Genomic DNA, 27,768 nt, shown 5'->3' with positions numbered 1-27,768 from the left:
TCCATTGCAAACGCAATTCTTTATGATAAAGTAATTAACTTTAGATGAAATTATTATCAGAGTAGTATCAGAGAGGAAATATTACTTACAAAAATAAAACTAAAGAACTTAAGCAAAACAACCAGAAAGATCTGGTTTTGTTAATATATTTTGAAGTACAGCTTAATCTGGAAAACTGACCATAAAAAAAGGATAACATTTTACTTAGCATAGCAGCTCCTTCTGGTTACTCAGCATAATTTCTCCTTATCTTAGTTATACAAATAAGCATATTTTAAAAATTAGCATTCCACAGCCAACATAGGAGGACAATATAGGAAGGGAAACTATATTCTAACATCAACAAAATATTAACTAAAGAACAGGTATAGAGCCAGATTTTCCCTCAGTTACTCCACTGCAATCCAACTGAAGACAATATGGGTATGTAGACAGAAAAAAAAGGAAAAACCATGATTACATGTGCATAAATCTACCATGATTACGCAAAAACAAGAAAGAAAACCAACTTCACTACAATATGCCAGATTTATTCTGAAGGCTAGCAAGCCCATTTTCGATTCAAATTGAACTTTAATCAAAAAGGTATGGAAATAACTGCATATAATAGCAAAGCTGAAACTTTTCTAAATAATTATATATCAACAAACTTTTTCAGACAATTATTCACTGAATAATGCACAAAGGATATGAATTTCAAAAGTAAAAAATGTCACTGTGGATATGAAATTCTGATTGAGAAATTTGCATTTTGTTTGTTCTAGAACATGTGGCCATTTTTATTTCAGAAAAGAATACTATTACTTTCTATTTAGAGACAGCAATTCCTTTAATTTGAGTATTTGGAAGAGCAATGCAAATATTAATAAGATGCACCTTCCAAAGAAATGCCCCAACTTCCCCTTGATCTCAGTGAAAACTTGAGAAATTTGGCAGTTTGCCTAAGAATTTCAGCACATGCAGGAGATCAAGCCTTAGGCATCATGAGACTCTTGAGCTCATGGCAGGGAATGATGTTCAGCTGGGAACGAAATAGTTCTCCAATCCTACAAATGCTTTGACACTTCAGAGTATTTCCACATTCTGCACTGGGATAAAACAAGGTCAATATGAAGTTTTAGTTTGTAGGAAATGACTTAAAGAAAGAGAAAGACACATCCCAGACATTACACTGATGATCAAGTCATTGGCTTTTGGCCAAGTCAAGCCAAATGGAAATCTGAACCCAACACAACATATTTTGTTAATTTCCTGCTGTTTCCTCACTCATATTTATTTATTATTCTTTTATTTTGACCAGAAATTAATCCTGAATCTAAACATTTTTCACCAAACTTCTGCTGATACACCCTCAAAAACAATTTTAGGTCTGAACAGACATTTATAAACAAAACAAAACAAAAAAAAATTGGAGGCAGGAAATTTCCCCGCCTCACTCAGTGAAGTACAAATGAAGATCATCTTACCCATCACTGAAATAAGAATCTTTTACAGTATAGGATCTGACAATTCCCAGCCTTATTCCTGACCATAGGCTGATTTGATATTGATGTTGATAAGATAATAAAAACCATACTTGTCCATAGTATGTGAAAATCTCTAAAACTGAACTTTAGTTGGTCTTTTCCAAAATATATATCCCCGTAAATTTTGGAAGCAGAAGAATAATAATGCATTATACTAATGAATGGAAGACATTTGTAAATTGCAAAATAGCTACTATACCGATGAGCAATGAAGTATAACCCATACACATTTATATAATAGGCAAGTGAGAAGTTATATATAAAAAAATGATTTTCATTCAGCCAACACAAAACCCAGTCAAGTTCAGTTCCGTGTCCTGCATAACAATCACACCAAGGATGAACATTTGTCTATACATTTATAAAACCTGACAGAAAACTAGACTTCGAAGAGATAAAGTAAATGTCTTTTTCTGGTCCTTCAGGGGAAGGTACTTATTTCCTGTAATGATTAAAAAAAAATAGTATCTAATTTACAATACTTTTACTTCTATTCCATAATAACAGGCCATACAGGCCATACAGTAAGTAAAGGGTATTGTTTCTCAAACTAACCTTAAGAAAGAGAAAATCTAGAGTTTCATGACAGGAATGACATTTTAGTATTGACACGTTTAAAAATATAATTTGTGTAATATAATAAACACAAAATATACAAACTATTTTAATTAAATTACCTGGCTTGTGGCAAACCATAGCTGGTTCCTACTCCAACACGTGGTAAGCTGTATACAACTTTTTTCACTGTTGCTTGGTCAGGAAAATTAAACATAACAGAAGCTAAATGAAGAAGAGAAAATATGGTCTAGTAAACCATCTGCAGAAATACGTTTCTCCAACCCACATACATTTTTAAAATACTCTTAAATTTCTATTTGGGAAGATAAGTCAGCTCCACTTTTATCCTCCTGGGGATCCAAGTTAGAACAGAAACTCCTGGCATACTTCAGACCTATGTATCATTAGCTGGTTAATGTTTTGGCACTAACTCTCCCATTTTGCAGAAGACCTGGTACACTTCAGCGGAACCGCAGCTTACCATTAACCTGTATAACCTCTTATCAGGCTGGGAAGCTATTCAGTAGTTGGCATGTCATTTGGTCTTCTAACTGGTGCATTAAAACACACAAAACACACAGGGCCAGAAATTGCTTAATTCCCTCTCCAGTTGAAATCAAAACTTACATCAGAGCTCCTCAGAGCTCTAAAGACTACTGACACACCTCACCAACCACTCAACTCTGATTCAGAGTAGCACACAGAAGGCTGAGTGGATCCATTTACTGATCTGGTCCTTTTTACTTTAACTCAGTAGTAATTAGAAAAGGAAATATCTTTTTAGATATTTCACTACAATATTTATGGAAAATGGAAGAGAGTGGTGACATCATAGAAAAAGCACATTTCTGATAAAATATGTGAAGAATTTACCAATTGCTTTGATCTGTTTTTATAAATAAACCTCACCGCTGCACAGAAAGCAGCGAGATTGATTTATGTGATTGATTTTAATACGAAGTGCAATGAATAGAAGCAAGAGTAAGCATTATTGAACACAGACATAAGCACTTTATCAAAGGAAGCACAGAGTTTAAATTCTAAGATTAACAAATAACACACAAAATAACTACTAGCATTTTTTATGCAACAAAATAAACAAAAGCTTACTTCTGTTTGCCATAAACACTTCCAAAGCTGTGTTCTGGAGAAGATAACGTCTTGAAAAAACAGCCCGAATCTCGCTGAACATCCATTTTCCATGAAGGCCTTCTGTATAGGCAAGGACCTTTAAAGAAAGTCGAGGTGACAGTTTTTAGCAGGAGTTTCTCATTAAATTATTGCATAAGAACATAGTAAATTTTACCCATCAGTGAAGTTTAGTTAATCGTATCTCTTTAACACTTAAAACCCATGAGTTAAACTATGAACTTAAATGTTTTTTAAAAATGCAATGAAGTATAGCTGTTAGAAGAATATCAGTAAGTACCGTAACCTGACTCCTAAGATCTATTTCTCATGAGTCACATCAACACATTTTCCTCAAAAAACCCCAAACTCTACAAGCAAGCACACGGTAACGGACACAGTTGCAATTATGTTTAGCTGTATTTTCTTCCAAGACTGTGCATGACACAGTTGCCAGTTATGTATCAGGTAACAGATTTACTTCTGAGGCTATCTTGTGCAAAGTACAACCAAAATAACATAACTTGCAATTCACATCCCTTTCAGGGTCATGAATTAGAACTCCCTCCATTCCATTAATAAATATAGAAATTAGCTAGAACAGTACATCAACACAATAATTTTCCAAAGTTAATACCCCAATACCTAATACCCCAAACCATGAACAAAATTTAGCAATTTGTATTTTTGCATTTTAAAATTAATGTGAAAATAATTTAAAATAAAATAGTTAAAAGTTAGCATTGCTTTTCCAATTTGTCAGTTTCTTAGTTGAAGGTATTGGTCTAAGACTAGATGTTGTACACCTAAATAATCTTTTTCACTCTTCTTTCACTGTTCCGGATGTTCAGGAAAACAGACAAAAAAGACACAATTTAATTAGGCATCAGCTTTATTAACTTATCTCCTCTGTGAATTATCATTCCAGCAGTAACAAGCGTTGTAGAATAACCCTTTTCCAATCCTTTTCATCAACTGGAAGGTTTCCTTCAGTCCTCCACCTCTTCTCAGGTGGGTTCTGCCCATAGCTGAGACTCTGACACTTCATCCTATGAGGATTCAGTCATTTGGGATGGGAACCATCCCCTTGCTGCACCCAACTGCATTTCCCAGGCTCTGGAGGCTGTGCCTTCCCCTGGGCTGCACTTACTAAGGCGGCTGCAGTCCCAGCAAAACAAAGAAATGCAATGAACACCTTTGCTAAGGGGAAATACATTAAAAAAAAAGGTTTCAGACTGGAAAGATTTAATTTCTCTGTTCTTCATTAGGTACATAGAAACTGCTGGTATACCAGCTTGCAGCGCTTTACTCGCTCAGTTAAGGTCTTTGCTTTCTGTAATCATGACCTCCCCCAACTTCTGAATAGGGAAATGTTAGGGAGACCATATGTTGCTGCTGTCAACGATCCTTCATGCTTGAGGTAATGGAAATTGTATTCCTTCAGTTTTTTCACTGATGTAGCTTCAAGTTAGTAACATGTCTTCATATACGAAAGAGCTAATTTAAGTTTGTGCACTTTGTGTAAAAGAGCTCCATGGATTTTCGTTCAGTTGTTCTCCGTAACTTTTTTCTTATAATGATGATGAGCCTATTTCAGAGATGACGGTAACAATAGCCACAAAACAAATGTGCTTCAGCACGCTGAAGAGCATTGAAATGTCAGCTCTGTCCTTGATGGAAACTGGAGAGAGGAACACAATGAGCCCCCTGTACCGTCTTTATGGGAAGAAGTTACAGGCAAGACTTAGACAAGACAACACTGTGGAAGACGGCACTGTTTCATCCACCTCAGCTCTCCAGGCTAACTAAACACAGCCCTGAAGAAGAGAAGGGGATTGTTTTCTCCGGAGGTCCCTCAGACATGCGCAAGAGACTACATGTGCCCTCTATTCAGTCACAGGCCAGCTGTGGAATCACTACTTCATATGCTAAATTCTTGCAATGGTTAAAAATCTGCACCTTGTTTTTACTTTGAACTCTGTTGACTTCAGCTTCTAGCCACTAGATCTCGTGACACCTTTGTCTCCACGATTAGAGAGTCTTCTAGTATCAGATAACCTTTCCTTGTGTCGGTAATTACAGACTGTGATCCAGTTACTGCTTAGCTTTCTCTTTGATAAGCTAAATAAGCCAAATTTTCCTTCAGTCTTTCATTGAGATCAGATGGTAGGATACAGCTGGTATCGTGTACATGAAATTCAGGTGCTTAAGAACAATGACTATGAAGATTTCAGTACCCTCCTTCTTTGACTGTATTTTGCTGCTATCTGATACATAATATTTTTAAATACACAGGTTCTTAAGATACAGAGCGGAAACGAGGAGGAAAACAACCAAGTATAAAAAGCTAAAACATGAGAACAGTCTCCCAGCGAGAGGAGTTTAAAATGTATGTAGCTGTAACCAGATCTAGAGCAGCCAGCAGATTTGCCAAAGAATTAGTTCCTTGACAAAACACTTCCTTCAGGAATTCACTTTTTGTTTCAAAAGTGGTTTTACTTGTCCTATTTTTTTTTTGAAAGAAAAATGTTTAATACTGACTGTATCCTATGTGTTAACATTTTAGATGATTCGTAGTAATACGTTAACAATGTCTTGGCACGCACCACAGCGCAGTTGTTACAGATCAATATTAAATGCACATTCTATACCAATCATGCACTGGTTGCCTTTTTCTTCCTCCTCTTCTTACTCAAGTAAAAAGCAATAGTAACTTCATAGAGGTACGTTCACCCCTCTATGAAACAAATTACTTACATAGCACTCCAGTAAAGCAGTAGAAATCATAGGAAATCGGAGGAAAGGAAGGAGTCTATAATTCAATTATTGTCCTCAATTACACTCTACTTAACTGTCTATTAGTCCTACAAATATCAGATTATCATGTTGATATCAAATCATCTCAATTATTTCAGTATCTCTGTTGTACTGTTTTCCTGTCCAAGATATACTACCCATTTTTGTCATTCTCCATAACATTCATCTAACACTATTTTCAAGCAATGCATTAAACCTTCCGTATTAGGTATCTAAAGTTTACAGTAGAAATTACTGACTTTATTACAGGATTCTTGCTTGTTGTTGTTCTGAGAGTCTAAATAAAGTAATTTCATTTTTCTGCATTTGAATCCTTTAATGATTTAGGATTCAAATTTACACTTTTTTTTTTTTTTCTTCCAGGAAGATTTTTAGCATTTTGCTTTCTCATATCACATGAATGAGGACCTGGCTATTTTACATTTTTTTAAAGACTGCATATATTGTATATTTCATTATTCATAAAGACATGGAAATAGCCACTTTGTCCACCAAAAGACACTCAACACTCAAATTATGTTATCTAATTATGTGAAGCCAAAATTACCATGTTCTCCATCCAATGTTTTGCTGTTGTTTGTATGTAAATCAGTCCTGTTTATTTTGAATAGCTTTATGAGTTTTTCTCCTAAAAACAGTCCGAAGACTTTTTATTCTAGGCATGTCTTAATGGTTGAAACATCATGACTAAACACCAAATTCTAGATAGGTCCCAAATAAGCTGTTTTTAATAAAATAAAACCCAATCAGCCAACCAACCATGTCTACATATGAATTTAGCACACTTGTAATTTTTAGTACCAGCTGCAATTATTTGGTTTAAAGCTTATTTCTCCTTGTTCTCCTTATTTCTCCTTGAAAACCCTTTCATTTACTCAGAAATATGAGTATGTTTTAAATATATCAATTGTTCCACTGGCCAGATGATAGACCAAGGATAAAAATTTGCTAGGATGCATTGCAGATAGATGCAGATGAAGCTGTTATCCTAAGAGTGGGAAGTCTGTAAATCTCAGGCTTCTGTAATACAGAAAAAGATCTATCAGTTACTCTTACTTAGATTAGATTAGTAAAGCAGCTTGGGATGTTCAGATGCTCACAGAAGAAAAGCAGAACCATTACTGAAGTGCTTTCCTACTTAACTCACATATGAAGGCTCCATTATTTTAATTTTATTTCTGATATAATCAGGATCTGTCGCCTTTTTTCAATTAAGAGTCAAGACATTTTTAATCATAAGCCTACTTCAGTAATTATTGATAATGAATTAATTGTTAATTAACAGATGAAATTTTGCAGTATTGCATTAACCAGAAGACCAGAAATACTAGTTTCCATTCTACTAAAATCGCTGATAGACTATTTCACAGGAGAAACACTTTCGTATTGAGACTTATTTTGGCTGCTTTATACCATTTTTTGGTATCTCATAGCAGCAGACACAGCACTGCAAAAGGATATTCTGGTGCTTCTCTTTTGATTACTGTTTCTGGAATTGAAATAATCACAAAATCAGTTGTTATAAAGAAATAAAGGAAAGCAGACTGTACAAGTCCTATCTATTCTCCGCTAACTTCATGGTAAGAATATTCACTTCTCCAACCTGTTGTAAAGAATGTTGCTTATTGCTTAATATTTCTTTTTTTTAAAAAAAATAGCCCTTTGGGGTTTTAGGCATTAATGTCTACATATGTGAATTTAATCTACTGTTTTCAATGGGAATTCATCATTTGTCTTTTGGAACCAGAGTTCAGAGTATTTTAATTCTAACACAATTCCTCAGTGAAAGTATCAATTGATACTTGTAACATTTGCCAAGCTTTGTTTATATTTAGTGCAAAATGCATATATCCGTTAACATCTAAAATAACTTTGATATTGGGTTTTGTGGGTTTTGTTTGTTTGTTTGTTTGTTTGTTTAATTTTCAAAGCACTTACTCCCTGATTTCCTTCATTATTTTTTACCTTTTGTACTAATACTTGTCTAACAACAAGAGCAGTAAGGGACACGGTTGCCTTGTACTCATGTATAGTAGAACTGTTTCATTTTTTGCTGCATTTCCACAGATACATTCCAAAGTTCCTATAGATTATTTTTTTCAAAGCCTGAAAATCGTCCTCAGAGTCATCCTTTCTGAATAAAATGGCCATTTCCTGAAATTAAATGCATTTTTTCTCCCTTTACCAATGACCAGAAGGGCTTTAAGAATACTGAATTTTAGTACGGAAGATACTTTTTCATTTTATAAAGACAGTTTTATCCAGTCCTTAAGTGTAGCTACTACTATCTTTAATTTGGACACTGCTATTTTAGTTAGAACATTAAAGAAAAGATCTCTGACATGTCCTTAGTTCAGGCATCGAAATCCCATCTATCTGTTAGATGGCTCTGTTACCTGGCAACACAGGCTATTGTCTTTGCCATGTGGTACTTATTTCATTTTCTTTTTCCTCTAGAGATGCAAGAAACTACTATGAATTTATCCTTTTTCCTTCTAAGTTTACCCCTCCTACGTCAACTTTAATCTTTTACATTTCAAAAAATATTCACTCTGCATTTGAAAAGATTTGGCTTGACTGAGTAAGGTCTAGTGGGATGCTATTGCATCCTCATAGCCCAACCCAAAGCAACCCTTCATCTTTTTATTTGATTCAAAGGTTTGGAGACATACGCTTAAAAGTACTGTATTGTATATTTACAATCTGCCCCTCACACTGTCCATGAACACTAAAAATTATTTTAAGTCTCTCTGTTTTCCATTGTTTAAAATGTTCTGAATTATGTGTCCAGTGCTTCAGTTTTCACCAAACTCAGCATGTCTTCCTCAGCACTGTCAATTATAGCTACAATTTATTTTATTTATTAACTGACTATATACTCTACCTGGTTTGTCTTTTCTTTTTCTTTAACTAAGCTTGCAAAATTGTGTTTCTTCCAATACAAAATAAGCCACCATTATCTCAATACATAGTGGCCCTTTAGTTTGAATAGGATTTTTGTTTGTGTTTCATTCTTCATTCACCATCACCAAACTTCGGAAGACAGACTACCTGCAAGAGCCAACTATGAGTCTTTCTCATGTGTGCCAACCTTGAACAAAAAACAGGAGGAAGAAATCTTGGTTCATTTCAATTACACTGCAGTCCTCACACCTACATTACCAAAACGAACAAAAGTAAAATAGCCTCGGTGTTCCAGGTTTCCAGGTCAGGAGCTTGCATACCGTTTCTCATGACAGACTTTTCTGTGACTGCACTTGCCAAGGAGAGAAGAGAAACTCTCTGAAGCTGCCTCGTCCATCCTTGTCAAATGAATATTTAATATTCCCTAAGGTTGAGAAAATGTTTTTTACAATTAAATTCTGTTGTAAACTTAAAAAAATATATATATATCTTTTTGTTAGTCTAACACCACTCTCCTGAAAAATAACCAAACACACTTGTGATGGGTATGAACTATGCAAAACGTTCTGCTTGGATCTTTTGCGTCACTGTTGTCTGGTGGAAACTGTATCTCCTGCTTTCTGTATAAAGTTAGCTAAGAGGCCCATAATGAAAAAGCTAACATCTAAATTTGTGGTCACCTCATCTCTTTTGTATATGAATAGGCGGAAAGAAAAAAAAAAAACAATGACAAGGAAAGGAAGAAAAAAAGAAATTATCATTGTGGGAAAAGCCACTACCCTTTATAGTTATATTTGAAATAGCAAGCAATAGTATGCTTCAGTCACAAAGCAGCAGTTGATTTCATATTAACCATTTCATAACAGCCTAGTAACCATAAAATTCATGGAACTTATCTAGTACATTCCCTATATCAGTGTCTGATGGGATGCTTCCAATATTGCAACCTCAGCACTTAAAGAGAAGATGCCTGACAATAAAACATGGAGTACTTCACAAAAACAAATCACAGTGAATAGAGCCGTCTAGAGCCAGCTACAAAAGTGTGCTTATGCACCTGACCCAGTTACACAATACGTATTCATAAAATAGTTTAGCATCATTGCACACTTTTAGAGGTTACAAACACATGAAAACAATTACTGAAAATCATTCTCTCCTGTCAGGGATTTGGCTTTCCCTTTTGCAAGTGTTTGCTAGCATCAGTATTTGCTTCAACGAAAATGTGGAATTCTGAATGCAGATCTTCATAGGTTAAAAAAAAATGGCTCCCAAACACATACAGCAAACTTTCTTCTCCAGAACCATCTAACAACACGGAGCTTGCTACAAGTACATGGCAGACTGCATGATTGCTTCATGTATTCTAAATACAGATTGAAATGACAGACATTAATGGCATGGAACCAGACTCTCAGAGTTTATGAAATACCATATCGAGTAAACAGCATATAATTTCAAAATGTTTTATGAAGCACTGAATACGATCAACTTTCAGATTTAGCAGGAAAAATATGCATACACTGTAACAAGGGATATATTATGTCCAAATATGTAAATGTATAAAGAAAACATTTATTAAGAAATTTCGAAATCAGGTAAGTTTAAATAATGATACACTTTTGTTCTTCTGAAATGGAAAACTGAGAATATTAATAGACAGGAAGGACAATTCAAATTAATTTAATAACCTAGTGCTTCATTGACTTCTTACTACTTTCTTTTTTTGTATGCATTTAACCCACTTTAAGAACACCCTCTCTGCCTCAATTCCCATAGTCACGTAAGAGTAAACACTTCTAAAATCTCTCAAAAATACCATGTTATCATGTTTTCTTTGCGCACTTTGGTCTAGTGAAATGTTCTCAGTTTCTCTTTACATTAAGGTCTCCTTTACCCTTCCTTATGGCATGCTTCTGTGTAAAATGTTTCTTTATTTGTAAGGCTTAAAAGCTTTCCTCCAAGTAGCTCTTGTGATACGACGCTCTGCAGGATGAGCTGAGTATTATGTTCCATTATAATTACTCCGTTCAAATAAGTTTTAAAAATATTTTTTAGAACTTTTTTTTTTAGTAAATATTGGCATTCCTGTTTCATTTTTCTCCTCCTCTTCTGGGATCCAAAAAATGCAGATATTATTTTTGTGGTTTTGGGCTTTACTTCCTTGCCAAATTTTCTCAGCTTATATTTCTACTTCCAATGTTTTTTTAAGCTTTCAAGAGGCCCCTTTTCTTGAAACATGAGGTTCTGTTCACCCCAACCTTTTCTAAATTTGATTTCTCTGGTCAGCATACCACTTCAGTATCCATTAAAACAATGCCCACTCGGCTGACAGTAACTGACGCTCTTATTCCCACATTCATTTTCAGTCATCTGAAAAATTGTTTGAAGTTGGCCCATTTTCAGGCCATTTTCCTCTTTTCATTGGTAAAATGGTTTTGCATGTTATGATTTTGTGTTCGAGGAAAGTAATGGAAAGGATATGAAGATTTCTTGAGAAGCAGCGGCAGTAGGGTTATTAGAGTAAAAAATAAAACCCTGCTCCTAGATATGGAAGCACTGTTGCTAAATGTTAACAACCGGATCAAAATAATCCAAAGAGAATATTTTAGGTATTCTAAATGCATTATCCGACTCCTTTGCTTTTGTGAAACACCAGTGCATAGTTTTCAATACAAGGATAATTGCTACTGACATGGGAAAATACTACCTTTGCGAGAACAGAAATCTGAATAATAAATATTTTTTTTATCATTCATTTTATGGGTCTAACACATCTGCCTGCCTTTGCATGGTTTCCTTTCTATGCAATGTGCAAACAGATCATCAGTTTAGGCAACTCCTGGAATGCTGGCAATAGACTGAAGTTCTTGGGAAGAAAAGCATCAGGAAGAGGTAGCAGATTTAGACTTTACCACCTTAGAAAAGGTAGGCAGAGAGCTTTTTTAGGCTCTACTTCCAAACTAAATTCCAACAGTTACTGTTCTAAGCAGAAGTTTCATCTGATTTAAGGATTCTAAAAGTGGGAATAAAGCTGATGCTGCCAGCTAGGGCAACAGCGCATGTGGAGAAGCAGAAGACAAATATATTCTAGTGCCACAGAAAGCCATATTAGAACACAGCCCAACTCAAAACATAGAGGCTGAGGAAACAAATGTTGGGGTAAAATCCAAAGTAGAGAAGCTCAATTAGCTCTAGTTAGTGACAGGATTGAATTATATTGTGCCTGTTGCCTCACAAGGTTTAAGATGATTTTGTGTTGACTTTGGCAACAACAGGATGTCAGACTCAAATCTAGTGAGAAATCTTAACAGAACTGCTGTTTCTGTTCTCACTCTACATCTCATGTTCAGAGATTAATGCAAACAGGCTGGTGGTGATCTCAATACCTAAACTGCTCTGAGCAATCCTGCCACAGCACCACATTCAGTAAAATGCAATCAAATTTTTTAAATTGGAACTGCACAAATTGTATTTTCACTTGAGCGGACAAGCCAAAAAAGCCATAAAATTTATATGATCTGAGTAAAAACACAGAACTTTTTTTTGAGGATTAAAAACAGAGAGCTTGTTTTTCTGTCAACTGGTTCATTCTGGACCCCTTTAGCAAAAGTAAAGCAATGGAAAGAAAGGATTTATAATGGTCACAAATCCAGGGAGAAGACAGTGTTGATAAATGCTTGTAACTTGAAACCAAAGCTGGACATTTATTCATTAAATAGTTACTTGACAGAAAAACGCAGGTTTATTAAACTTGAAATATTGGTGGATTTGACAGAATTTGTGAGAGTTTTAGCTGAAAAAGAGTTCCAGTTCTAAATTCAAACACTAGCATGAAAACAAACAAGTTCTCCGTTGCCTAAAGCGAGAATTTGAGATAGGCACTCAGATTCATTTCCCTTCTATCTCATAGGTATGTGAACCCAAATGACACCCTTCCCCAACAGTGTTGGCTGCTCCACCTCACCGCTGTGCTCACAATGAGCAGCTCACAGCTGGATGAGTGCTCCTCACTGGGCCAGGATGGCCAGTGCCCGAGTGAGCTGCATCAGCTGCCCTGGCTGTGTGCTGCCCCAAGGAAAGGCAGTGGCGAGCAGCTCCTGGCAAGCTCCTACAAACATACAACTGATTAAGCAATAGAAAGAGAAGCTCCCTGACTGCTGCCACGTTTCTGCAAGCATTGCACGCTGGTCATAATTTGCCAACATACAAGGAAACTTGCTCCCTTCAAAAGCAGGAAAGAAGTGAAACGCAACTCCCCAGTTTCCAGGAGAGTGTGCCGACCATCCAGTTATGGGAAAGGTCTAGAAGAAACTCACATTCTTCGGTGTTCTAAAATTGTGTCTTCTGGTGCCTATTTCATCCTCATGTGTACTAGTTTTTCCCTTGCACTAAGGATAAGTCACTCAATAAGGTTTTAGGACTTAGCAAAAGCAAAAAACATAGGAATAGTTTGAAGAACAATGTATGGTACCCACAAGTATTTGATGGGGACTTTCCCAAGAATAAAGCCATCATAAAATCCTCAGGGTCTTTTTTTTGTCATAATTTGTGAACCGATATATTCATTCAAAAGTGCAATGCAACGCATTGTCTAAAGACTCAAATGTACCATGATGGAAATCCTTAACATTATAATAACTGAAGGCTTAGGAATAACTGTTTTTAAGAAAAGTGTAAATACTGAGTTTTGTTAAACATTACTCATTTCCTACCAAATGACAGGTAGAAAGATAGGTTTATGTTCCTCTTTTTATAGACGTGAACTCAATGTCACACAGAAGATATGTCCGAGAATCCTGGATTTTAAGTTTCACATTTGATTTATTCAGTGCAGAATGCATATGATCTAGGATCTATAAAAGTAATTAGAAGACAACATTTTTTCTACTACAGAGCTTAATTTTTTTAAGCTTCTGATCCTAATATCTCTTCCTATATAAGATTGATCAGAAACCAGTAATACTTTGTTAACTTCATATATAAAAGCTGTTTCATGAATCCCGACATTTTGGAAAGTAATTGGCGCAATTTCAACCGCTGAATTTTTAGCAATAACTTTAAAATTTATTTTTATAGCAAAAAGACATATACAGATTTATAAAATTACAGATACTGTACGTCCACAACATTCTCACCATCCCCAAACATTCTGTATTACAGTTTGCAACAGACAAGCATAATACTCAAGAAATTCAAAACTCTACAGCTGCCACGTGCTGGGCAGAGTTGGGTCTCGAGCACTAGTGACTCCTGGAAGTAAGTTTGCTTGGTGTTGGAATTTAGAACAGATTCATGGCTACCCTATGTTATGTCAATTTCTAATGTCCCCCAAAGAACAATTACACTGCCTCTGAATTATAGTGAACATACATCAAAATGTCTTCATCTTCCTAATATATCGCCATACCAACCCATTCTTTATTAACCCACTTAAGATGAGTAAGGACAACTTTTTGGAGTGTCAATCTTGTAGAAAGAATTTTCATGAAAACTAGGAGGAATACTAAGATCCTACTCAGCTGGCTACCAAAAACAGATTCTGAGGCACACGTATAGTCTTCTGATGTCTGCAATAGCTGGGGGAAGAAGTGCTATAGCAGATTTAATATACAGTTCCCTCCTCTTTGGATTTCTAGCCAACTGGAATGCAAACCTGCATGTCATAAATTTGGGCATACTCACAGGCTTTCCTGTGGTGAACTCTGGGTTCCCAGTATGAAATTACTGCAACACCTGTCAGCGTGTAGAGATGCTTCGTGTGAATTTGCCTCTGTTTTTATCCACTACAAGCTGCTCCACCACAGAAGGTATTTAGATTTTATGGACTTCAGGGTACTATGCGACTATGAAAAAGTGTGCCAATCCCAGTCGAAGAGGGTTCCCTCACATAGCTTTAATTAATTTATTCTTAACATTTGTTAAATTTAAAAAATTATTAATAAAATGGAATTTACACAAGCTTTAGAAAGAGATTTGATATTTCCACTTTTTTTTAATAGATTACAACAGCCAACTATTCAAATTCTCCTATTAAACTAGATTCTTACCTTTCTTTTATATGGGTAACAGGCTAATTGCTTTAGTAGACAATAAACCCTATTAACTTGTACAGACAGATTATTGCCTGTACTGTGATTGGTTCCATTTCTACTGCCATTAAGTCCGGATTTGATGCATATCACATTCCTTCTAAAGAATACGGGCATCCTATGTAATAGCCCATCTCTGACAGACTCAGTTTTGCAAGATACATCTTTTCTTTGCAGCTGAGTATCCCAACTCCTACTGTTTGGAGTAGAAGCTCAAAGTACTGAGCATCCATAGAGAACTAAGCATCTCACAAATTTGCTTTTCTTTCATTGAAAGCCAAGAAAGTCAGATATAAAGAGAAGAAAAGAAAAAAAAAAGGGGGAAAATTAAAAGCCAGGAAAATGACTCATGTTAAAATGTGTCTTAGCTCTCTAACATGCAATGCTGTCCAATGGATATCGAAATATCGGAAAATATACAGTGATGCTCAGTTTTTCTTTATTATTATGAAAACTTCATTTTAGAAGTTTTTTGTATGTATACACATTTGTGAGAGAAAAAGAAAATGGTACAAAAGGATCATATTGTTTAATTAAATGAAGCAATTATAAGATTGCTTTGATTTTAATTCAACAGTTTACAGCCACCTTGTAATCTCCTCACTGTGCAAAAACAGAGCTAAGTCTGCTAATGGTTATTGTAATCGTTATGTGACTATTTTTGTTGATGATGAACAAAACAAGAAAAAAAACCCAGCCAGTGGAAATACAGGCATAGAAAGAACTTATTTTTTTTAGTAAGAGAGTCTATAGTGAAATATCTGCTCTTCTTCATTTACATTAAAGGGAATTAATGAGGAAACCAAGCTAAAATAAGTCCCCACTCAACTTTTTAGCACAGGGACAGGTTACTTTTAGAGCAGTCTTTTAGAGAAAATCCAACACATGCCATTTGACTGTTGCAAACTAATCCTCACTCTGCCTCTATTCCTTTCTATGAACTGCAACGCAAGGTCCAATAGACAGCCTCAGATGCGTCTCAGGTCCAGTGCATGCTTTTCAAACTTAATCAAGGGAATATAGAAATGTATATAAAAAGATGAAAGTGTCTTTGCCTTTATACGTATTGCAAAAAAAAAAAAAAAAAAAGCTGGGGAAAAAAAAAGTGAGATGTTTCATAGGGGAAGGTTAAGTCTGATGCTAATGCTTATTTAAAATGGTGACAGTCTGGAGTAGTGAAGCCTTGCTGGGCTGCTTTAATTTCTCCCTGGAATAGCTCTCTCCCAACCTTCGGCAGCACATCAAAGTCTCTGGAGCTCAATTAAAATTGGATTATATTGAAATGCTCTATCTATGGAACTGTGTGCTCACTAACACTTTTCTTTCAGTAATACTCCAGATGACAGTTGCCCATCCCAATTTAAACAGTTGTCATAGAGACCATGAACTAAAGCAGCAGTAACTAACAATACAAAGGAAAGGTAAGTGGTAGGATTTCTGTGAATGAAGGGCTTGGTTTCCAGCCGCAGTGCTTACACTGCAAGCAGCTAAACGCAGAAAACATAAAAGGCTGTAATGCTCTCTGCACTCCTAAGCAAAGGGGCAAAGTAAGCAAAATCGTAAACATTTTCCTTTTTTTCCCAGTAGCATGAGAAGTGTTTTACACAACAGCATGTTGTAACTACTTAAAATGTACAAAATCAAGCGACAGTCCCTAAGAAAAACAGCAGGTAACCCTGGAGTCAAACTGCAGTCACCAGTCCGTAAATTAAAGGAGTCAATAGGTACTTTATTATTGCAAGAGAAAAAATTAGGTATTCAGTGTTTTTTTCTTTTCAAAAATATTTTATGAGAGATTCTTAAATTATATAAAGACAAATCCTTTATCTTCATGATAAAAATCTAAAGCAAAGATCTGATACATATCTGTAAAAAACTCAAAGCTTGAACCCATTTAGTTAACATTGTGTCATTCAATGTACCTAATGCTTTCAAATGGCTTTATTACTGGTTTAAACTGCTTTATAGTCTATATTCATGTAGATTTTTGATATACTGCATCAAAGTCTGACAATAGCACCGGAAAACTCTGGCAGCTTCCAAAAAACCCAAAATAGCATAAACAGCTTACGTTTCTGGCAGCACCAGACAGCAATGTATTTAACAGCCTAGATTGCTAGTAATGATACTATTTTCTCATGTAGATGGCATGTTTCTGGCACTATAAAACTCTTAACCTTTCTTGTAATTGGCTTATTGAGAGTCCCAAGGTTGTTTTTTGTGCCATTGGGCTGATCACCATGGAAATGAACACTTATTGCTGTTTCACTGTAGTGCTCTATTTTTCTTCCAAGGCCTCCGCAAGCATCCTCCCTGCTCTCCTGGGAAGGCGGTGTTAGGATTTTGAAGCAGCAACAAGGCAGAGTGCAAAGAGCGCAGGCCAAAGGGGAAGAAAACAAAAATGTGTCAGAAAATCTAAAAACCGCACAGATCAGAATTTGTCAAAACAAGGCCTTGGTTTAAACCAACAAGAAGGGCCCCTACAGCTTGGGCCTTGACAGAGCGTGGCCTTTTTTTCTTTTTTTTTCACTTTATTATTTTTTTTTATTATTATTTTTAGCCCAGCTGTAGAAAACACCATCTAATGAACCTGTCTGGGGCTGCTGTCCCCATCCTGTCAGGCATGTCAGGAGATGACAAGCACTGGGGACAGGCCGCCGCCAGTCACAGACAGGCCTGCCAGCTGGAGAGTTCAGCCCCAATCTAATCACACCACCAGAAAATAACTTTCACGCTTGCAGCCTGACAGGATGGGCTCAAGGAAAGAAAAAAAAAAAAAACAAGAAAAAAAAAAGGAGAAAAAAATTAGGATGGAAACAATGCTTTTTGTTTCAACTACATACCTTTTTTGGGGGGGGGGAACAAAACAAAACCCGTTTTTAAAGGCTACTAGCACTGCATGCTGGTTTCTATTAGTGGAACTGTTTCTGTCTTTCCTTTAACAAAAAGAAGACCAACAAAAGCATTAATGCCAGCAGTTACAGAAGAGGTGAAAACGAGACAGAATTTGCAGTACCTGGATATTCTTTTGCTGCATTTCTTGCTACGTATACACACTCTTTTCCTACATATATATATATATAAAAATATGTGCACCCATTGGCGGAGCTAAATGTATAAAAATGTTATGTGTTTTTATCATTTCAAAGATGTTGGGTTCATTGAATATTATATCTCTTCATAGCCATCACTCTAGGGTTTGTAATATCATTTGGGCAAAAGCTGCCAAAGTACTAATGGTGGGGCTGTTTGTGCTCCTGAAATGGAAATGAATATTCATATCTAAGAATAAAAATTGGGTTTGTTTTTTTAAAAAAGAAGTATTAGAGCCCACAGCCTCAACATAGGTGGTTCTTTCCTATTTACACACAGACTAGGAATAAACAAAAAGGAAAATCTTGAACATGTATTTTCAAAGGGGTTATACTGAAAAGGCAGTAGTATACTGGTAGGCACCCTGTCTTTCTCATTCAAAAATTGCCACCACAGATCTCTGCTCCATAAATTTAATAATCAAAACTTGCTAACGTAGATCTCTGCTCCAGAAATATAATAATCAGTAAATCCACAGAAAGAGAGGCTGAAAATTATTATTTAAAAAACCAAAATAGTAGTTCCCCCAACAAGCATTAAAACAAATTATTAGGTGTAGACACAAACAAAATTACATAAAAATACACATTCAGCTAAAATGTGTATCTTATCTAAGTGTATCTTATCTACTTCTAAATGCAAACCAAAGTATATTTATCTTCTAGTGTATGTATCTTAATACGTACATCTTAGTAAACAATTTGCATGATTTGGAAAGTAACTGGGATGGAAAATGACTCGTTCATGTAGTACTTAGTAATTATTTTAGGAAGAAATTATGAATGAGTGTAGGTCCATCTAATCCTTATAAAATAAGAAAAAAATGAAGATTTGTTCTTGCATCCTGCCATTCATTCACTCTCTGCTGACATTATAGATGTCAGAAAGTCTGTTTAAAAGCTTGCTATCTCTATTCATCTTTGTTTCTGGCAAGAAATAGAGACTATAATAATCTTGTCAAGCCCACATTTAGACACTAATTCATGACCCTCTGCTACAATTTAGAGAAAATTCATACATAACTCTTTTAAAACAAACTATGACCCCAGATGGAAGGGTAATATCTAGATTTAGCTGCCAAATATACGCTGACTAAAGCCACCCACCCTGATGTTTCTGTATGGATGAGACCTATTTTTTTTTAACCTGAAGACTAATCAGATATTTATTTTTTTCCATTTTGAGATGTTAGATATTCAATTAAGCATGACCTTACTTTCCTGGGAAGAGAGAAAGAATCATCTCTTTCGCATTTTAAATACTATGGCTAGAGCTGAGAAAACGAAAAAAGAAGTTGAGACTGGATGCAGCACCCACACCCAATGCCAGCGAGAAGTGGTGACCCTCGACCTTCCAGCAAAGCCTAAAACTCCTTCTCAAGGACCCAGCCTGCACAACTCATGCAGGAGGATACACAGCAGAGCTGACCATTACTCAAAACCTACCTGTAGACTTGAGAGGACAAACTCAAAACAGAAGTGGGGTACTGCATACATACAAATGGAAATATCTTCTGTGAGCATCTAGAAACAAACGCATTTCTGCAAGGAACCCAGATACAAATGTAAATATACGTCGAGCTACAATGTCCTAACAATCTTTGAAATCTGAAAAATGGGACAGTAGAAGCAAGTACTGTCACAAAACCTGATGGTATTTTGATAGATAAACTACCTAGATTGCAAAAATCCTTTAGAGAGCAGAAAATAAGAAACTTGTTTGTGGGGGGATGGGTTTCTTGGGTTTCTTTTAGGAATTTTATTTTGATTAATTTGATAAAGAGAATGGAGGAAAGAAAAGCTCATTATTAGAGAAACAAAAGTATGCCATACTGGTAATGATGACAGTAAACTAGCTGCCCAGCTCTGCCTGTTGAAGGCACGGATTGACGTGATGAAGAGCAATGATAGTGATAGATTTCCTATCTCCTATATCTGCAATTTTCATATGACTAGTTACGGATTGATGCAACGTCTTATCTTTATTCACATACACAGGAATTACCACACATTGACCAAAGAAATGCAGTCAACTCCTGTTGATTTAAGATGGGGAAAAACCATCTACTATCACACACCAGTTACATCACGAAATGGTACAGAACAGCGCATCCACATGAAATGCTAGAAATTTCTTTCAGACAGAATGTAATTATCAAAATTGTAATTTTCTCTGAACACCAGCATTACCACCTTTGTTAATAATTAAAGGTACTGCATAAATTTAAAAGCCTCCAACTGAAAAGAAGCTGTTTTATTTGAAAACAATGGTAATAATAAATAATAAAAAAACCTAAACCCACTCATTTGAAACAGCATTTCTAGTGGTGTTTTGCTCAGACAGTATCTTTCTCAAAACCACCACGTGCTATTTTATCATTAGCTTATACACTGCTGCTTTATGGTGGTATTATTTAATTTATTTCATTCCTGTTGAAGCAGAGAGCTCTGCCCTCTTGACCCCAATTTTCACTTAAAGAAACAAATTTCTTTTTTGCAAACTAACTCAATTTTTCTCCTGTCAACCTTTAGCCTCACTTTAAAATATTAACCTTTTTCCTATCATGATAAGCATCCAACTTTCTTCTATCCAAATTTAATGTTAATCACCATATCTTATTGTAATGTTATATTCACTTTTAGCTACCTCTGTCAAGCACACAAAAGTAATTTAAATCAATACATCCTCTTGGAATGTAGTAGCAATTGAGCATTTTTATACATGTCAAAACCGCCCAATCCCCTTTAAAAAGCATTATTTCTTTCAGTATTTGCATTTTTTCCATTTTGTACTCTAAAATGTTGGCTAAAAGATGTGTTTCTCCTTTGAAAGAAGAACAGGAAACTGAGACAAGGCTGAGGATATCCCTCCAAACCAGAGAGCAATGCAAAATTACCACAATCACTTGCCTGCCTTTTCTGCCAAAAATCATTAGGCAAAATGAAGATATAGCAGAATTAGGGAGAGGAAGACTGAACTGGAGGGAATTTTTTCCTACATTTACTTTGATGCTATCCCACTAAATTAATTGAATGAGCTGTAACAGTGTTGCTGATAGAAGAATCCATTTTATATAAATTACTATAAATAATTTAAAACTTTAACACCATAGAAAATAAAGAGAAATTTTTACATCATCTCTCTAGAAGCAGCATCTAAATAAGATACATATAAATACTAATGCTGATTTTGGACTTGTTTGCAAAAACGTTGAGTGCAATAAACAGCTGTTACCTTTGAAAGTTTGAAGTAGAAGCTGAAAGTACTTCAGAGAGTCCAAAACTGCTTTTAGATGCAGGTGCCCACCATCAGGAACCTATACAGTGACCTTACTTGCTTTTTCCATGGAAAAGTGTTTCACCCATGTACTAGGAATGGCTGAGAAGAAACACCTATTTGCTTCAGGAGGAGGACTAGATACGTACATTTCTCCTTCCTGGTATTAACCACTTATCTTTAAGAGTCCATGGTATCACTCATTTAAAAGATTGCAAAACATAAGCAAAACAAGGCCATAATAATTTGTGAAATATCTCAGTGAATGAAAACAGTGACCCTCTCTTTGGTCATTTCAGTCTTCCAATGCAATGTACAATATTGACATGAGTCTCCTGCATCATTACATTGTAACATATTTACCATGGAGAATAAGGCAGTCAAGCTATATTTAAAAAAAAATAATCTACTGAGAGCATTATCTTGGAAGAGCTTTTTAAAAATCAATTGGTTGCTGTGGGGACAGCTTTCTCAACCAGCAGGAAAACTTTGGGTATTTTTAATATTTATGAAAAAACATAAAATTTTTTTCAGTGGAAATGTCAACTAGTTCTATAAAAGTCACACACTTGAAATACTCTTTGTCATTTTATAGTGGAATGAATCAACAAATATGACTTTTCAAACTTATTATTAAAAACTTAGAATACGTGAAGATTCAGTATGGTCCTGCTGGGATCTTTATTTGTGACACTCAGCAAAACACTCCTAAAAAGATTCCGATTTTTCATAACCTACACCAAATAACACCAGGAAGTAACATTTTCCTACCTCACTACAGAGACACTAAATAGATCCCAACCGAAGAATAAAACAACCCAAGATCTATTTTACATGAAAACATCACTTCATGTAAAGAAGAAAACCTTCTTATGGGTAATTGCTGTCCCAGATGTGTCGGGCTCTGACAATAATGAGCTCGTTTGTCCACTAGAGGGCAAGGAGGTGGAAAATTAAAATACTGAGTTGAAACATCACATATTTCAACAAATATTTCAAGTAAAGCATGAAATAGTACAAACAGTAACATAATAGGAACACAATTAAAGTTAGCTGGAACCTGTATTCATTAACCATCTGAGTTTTCCCCCACGGTAAATAACCCTGTTCAGATGAGGATGGCAGTACTTCATGCCTCTGGAACCCACTAATGTCTAAAGATTTTCATTGACATTAAACTGCAAAAGGTTTGATCAGAATTGCAGAGCTGCTCGATTTTAGTAGTACTGGGCCTTATCCAAAACCCACTGAAATCACTCCAGGTCTTTCCACTGATGTCAGTAGCTTTGGATTGAAAGGAACTCTGATCAGAGAAACATCATGAGAAAGTGTGGGGAGCAGCACTGAGCACAAGGAAAGGGAAAGACAAAGAAAGCGAACAAATCATTCTATTCAAACAGTTAGATGACAAAAGAAAGAGTGGGAGCAATAGATAGGCAAAATGCAACCATAATGTCCTGATCTTTCACAGTAGCACTGCATTCCGTAAATACACACGGAAAGGTGGTGATGCCATACAATGAAGGCTCTACCATGTCTTGTCAGGGTGGCTCTCTGGTTCCCTGGGCAAGAATAACTCTCCAGTTACTCTTAGTATGAACACATACGTTCAGATAATTGTCCAAAACTTTCTATAAAGCCAGTTTCACAGAGTAGACTTCATTCCACCCAGCTTAGTTCAGGCCATGTATGAATAGTTTGGGTGTAACAGAATGAGATTTCTTTTATAATGATGAGTCATGCAAACTCAGCTGAGAGACTCTTTGTCAGGCTGGATTCTTTCCTGCTGCACATAATCACCAATAACTGTAAGCCACCTGAGGTGTATGTCACACGTTGACATTGTGAAATTGAGGTGTGCGGCATTTTCACTAGACTGGTAGATCAGCCAGGAGAGAAAAAATGCAAACGTGTTTTGTTTGCATTTTACCTGCAAAGCTAAATACATTTCTTGGTGGCTTAGGTTAAAGACAGTCATGAAAAACTCCACTGTGCTCTTTAGAGCATCGCTATTCACAGCAAAATAAAATCTCTGGAGGTAAAATGCTCTCCTCTCTACCTCCTCCTTTCTATTACACAGGCTCAATAAAGCCAAACAAATATTATGCTGAGAAGTGACGGGATGAGGGGAACACAGTTAGATTCCCACTTTCTCCATGATTCCTGGTCAGTTCTGCAGGGGTAAGGACCAGAACCTTCCCATCCTCTCACAGGGTCAAAAACTTACCATGTGTTCTGGGAAAAAATTTTGGTGATGTTAAGCAGTCTAACCGATAGCACTGTGGTCAAATCACCACAATATGTCAATAGAATTTTTTATTTAAATTTAACATACAAATAAGATATAAGACCAACATGAATCTCTCCATTTGTGCAGTCTGAATTTGCTTTAACAATAACTGCTTGGAACATAAATAGCAAAATTCACAAGAGTTATCTAATTACTGTCATTATCTAGTGATAATTTGTTATTGATAATGGCACTGGGTTTGGAATTTTAAACGTTAACGACTGCTGTATATACTATGAACAGTGTAAAACCCACAAAAAAGAACACGATGTGAACTATCAAGCACAGACATATTTTCTGCCTGTAGGTTGACCCAGTTTCTAAGTTATATTGTTCAAGCAGGCTATTGTGATAGATATTGTGATAGATCTAAGCATGAGATCCTGTAGATTACTAAGAAAACCTTTGTAATGAACTTGAACAGACGCCTCTGGTCCTGCGAGGATCCTCACAGCATCAGTTGATTCCTGGGCAGCCGAAACAACCTTCTCATGTTCTTGTGCCAACGTATCAAAGCCTCATACTGAACAAAATAGCTATCTATTCTTTTCACACACATATTTTTCAATGATCAATAAACCTACTGCAATAAAGAGCAGCCCCCTCCCAACCTAACCCAGCTCCCGACCCCCGTCTGTCCCCCCCCCCGGTACTCCTCTCTGTTTATCTTGCTATTACGCACGAGGTAGCAGAAAAAATCCTTCTCCCCGAGCGTCTCAGTTTCAGGCTCTGCCAGTGAGTGAGCCTGTGCTGTTGACCTTAGCTATTCTTTCCGAAATCCTGTATATGCCCTTTACCGTATGTGAGCAGTTCAGTTTAAGAAATACACAACTTCACGAAATCAAACCCAATTTGCGCTGCTAGAAACAACAATCAATTGAGGCATATTCCCCACTATATTTTTCCCTATCAAACTGCACATTTTCATCTGTCTCCCTTACAGTACTAAAGTTCCTAAAAAAACCTCCTTTTTTTTCCCATACAGAGAGCAGCTGAGAAACTAATTTCCTTCCCTTTCTTTTGGTGTCAAAACTTTGGAATAATTTTTATCAGTTAAAAAGAACAAAACAAACCAAAACTGTTTACTTCATCAGAACCACTCCTTCTCTGAACTAAACACAGAAAAGAAAATCAAGGAAGCTGAATACTTTTTTAAATCTAAGAAGGCTTAAACCCCAGACTCCATTCTCTGAATACAAATAGTTATGTGTTCTTAATTATCCAGGTGCCTGACATCCCTTCTGAAATTAAAATGTACACAGAAAAAATGTCATTATCAGGGGAAAACATTCTATATCTATACAATATCTAAATAATTTTTTAAAATTGCATTACATACCAAGATTTTTAAAAGGGAATGGAATATTTTTATATATTTTCTGCAGTAAAATCAGCTGCTACTTGGAAAGTACAGAAATAAGGCTGGTAATTGAAATTATTGACCGAGTGATAACTCTCTGAGTAAGCAAAACTTGACTTCGACAGGAATTACACTTGAGTTAACACTGCAGGACTGGTCTGCCCTATTGCAAAATGACTTCCTCTTTCTTAATCTTGTACATTAAAACCCCGTAAAACCTTGATACCTTGACATAATTTTATGTTGTCACTAACGTTAAAGGACACTCCCGTTTGCCTTTGTGTTCAGAAGAAGCCCCTCTGCTGACGTCTATTATATCCAGTCTGCTTACATTTGCAACTGTGCAATGCAAACAACGCATAGGGAATGGGGAATGACCTGTTCAGTTCTACGCCATCAACAGATAAAACTGCCGAGTTCGGAAGCACAATTAAAAACAGTAGCTGCGATATAAAAAGAACATCCCATCAGCTTACTGTTCCGACCACAGGAAGACTCCAGGAGTAATAGCCGTTGTGTGTTTATGGAAACAGGGAGGTGACTAAAAAGTGCCCTGTCAGTTTTCGGCTCTGTCTTGCCAGCTGCATTAAAATGCAGCCCTGAGCAATTTTTTTTTCTTTTTTTTTTTTTTTTTTGTCTGGAATTTCAGGAGCAGAGAGTACAAAAGAGCTGATGAGCAATGAATGCTTCACCCTTCCTCAATTAATCTTGTCTCTCTACCTTTGCTTTTGCTTTCCCTCTACATGAAGGTAATAATGACACCCTCATCCATTATCCTTTTATCCCTGTTATTCTCGTGAAATTGCTTAATAATATGTTACAGATTCGTCTTCACTCACATAATTCTTCCTGTCATTTGCAGTATATCATCCTGCAAACATACAGCCCACTTTCACTGGCCGTTCTTTGAAGATTATTGTCAGTGACATCTTCAGGATGCGTTTGGAATCTGGAGCATCATTTCCGTTGCGATGGGGAATTACACTGACTTATCTGTCATTGCCAAAAGCACAACAAGCAATTCAGTGTTAATGCAAAGGTAACACAGGTTTTTATCATGCCGCCAGAACAAGAGCTCTTGTAAATTTATGCTAATATGGCCCTTTTATAGTTTAATAACCTCCTCCCCTACTGGAAAAAGGGGCACACACACACGCACGAGCACACACACACACACACACACACACACACACACACGCACCCCCATACGCTGGTAGTTTAATAATCTGTGTCACAGTGTGGTAGGTAATTTGTAGCTGATCCTCTTGTAATTATTTATTTTAAATCTTTTTATGAATGCTAATCTTACATAGTACAGCGGATCTCCAGTTTTGTTAGATGCATAGAAATTGTGAGAAGCAACTGAACAGCTTCTAACAGTAGTTATCAACTGCAAATAGTTCCCACGACATGAATTCCGTATTTCTCAACAAAATAATAACAGATTGGGGGTTTGATCGGGCTTTTTTTCTTTTTTTTTTCTTTCTTTTCTTTTCTGTAAGGCTATGGCTGCTGATTCCGTTTGCTTTCCTCATCAAGAAATCCGCAGTACTACAAACGAGCCTTCTCCCTGATCCAGGGTGGCATTCCAGAGGGACCCTGGCGATCCTGCCTGCATGCCAAATCTGACAACACATGACAAGCCGGTCGGCGTGCAGTAATTTGACTAATTATACCGGATTAGAGCATATTAATGCAAGCTGTTTTCTCCAGAGTTAATGACCTGCTGACTGGGTTCTGTTAAGGCCCCACTAGGTCTACAGACAGCTAAAAAACAAAACCCTGCTTTCTAAGCCCTCGTCATTTCGCATCAGCAAATGAGTATATCAAACTACTGAGCAGCAAAATTCAAGCGACATTTTGTGTGCTACAAACCCATGCAGCTTTCCCTAACTTTCCACCTCAAGGGTTTCTTTGATATAAAATTAAAATCTACTTTTTTCTTATTTATTTCCTTCCTGCAATGCAGAGTCCAGAAACATAGGAAGAGTTTTTGTTTCTAGATTTTCCCCCAGTTTTTTATTAATAGGCACAGGGGAGAGAAAAATAGTTTACGGTCACTATAATACTGCCATGCGATTTCATTATTATGTTAAGATTCTACACTTTTCCTCAAATAATTCAGTATCATAAACAACTTTATGAGGTGATGCTCTCAAATTAAATGTGTTTTTCACACATTGAGATAATTAATTTCGGATTGATTTTTTGTCTTTTTTTTTTTCTAGCTGAATAACTTTTTCATAAAGAGATTGGCTGTTGTTTTAAAATATTTTAAGTGAATGAAAAATATTTTCCAAACTTGAACTGGATTGTTTAAAAATAATTTCATTTTAAACTTCGGCTTGTTTTAAAAACAGGTTGTTGAGAGCACAATCATTTTGACAAATATGAAACCACTGGGCTGAAATTAAATTTTTTTCCCCCCAAGAACCATGGATAACCTTTAGCAACATGTCAAGGGCTTTGCATGTCGCTGTGTGCATACAGTGTAGGTTCTCATATTCTGAAATATAGAAACATGTTTTTCGTTTAATGATTTTAGTGTATACATAACTGAGTCATCTTACTATTCAAACATTTAAATCACCCATTACGGATTCTAAAATAAATTCGCATGAGGAGGTCTTCAGATGCACAGGCTTGTGTATTCTTATTTAGAGCTTGGAATACTTCAATACTCCACTAAATACTGAAAATATGCCCATTTAGCACAGTTAAGAC

At 36.1% G+C, this 27,768-nt stretch overlaps 1 protein-coding gene across 9 annotated transcripts in view; it reads right to left on the bottom strand.

Moving 5' to 3' along the window:
- Positions 1-27,768, bottom strand: part of NBEA (neurobeachin) — a 511,894-nt gene that overhangs the window by 101,719 nt on the left and 382,407 nt on the right. For all 9 annotated transcript variants that reach the window (XM_054223413.1, XM_054223357.1, XM_054223366.1 and 6 more), the window contains 2 exons: positions 3,195-3,312; positions 2,204-2,306 (listed from right to left, as the gene is read on the bottom strand). In XM_054223413.1, the coding sequence (XP_054079388.1) occupies positions 2,204-2,306; positions 3,195-3,312 (221 nt within the window). The remainder of the gene's footprint in view (positions 1-2,203; positions 2,307-3,194; positions 3,313-27,768) is intronic.

The sequence above is a fragment of the Rissa tridactyla genome, chromosome 1 (assembly GCF_028500815.1).
Source record: "Rissa tridactyla isolate bRisTri1 chromosome 1, bRisTri1.patW.cur.20221130, whole genome shotgun sequence".
Taxonomy (NCBI): Eukaryota; Metazoa; Chordata; class Aves; order Charadriiformes; family Laridae; genus Rissa; species Rissa tridactyla.
The sequence above is the reverse complement of the archived record's forward strand: the minus strand, read 5'-3'. Positions and strand labels throughout refer to the sequence as shown.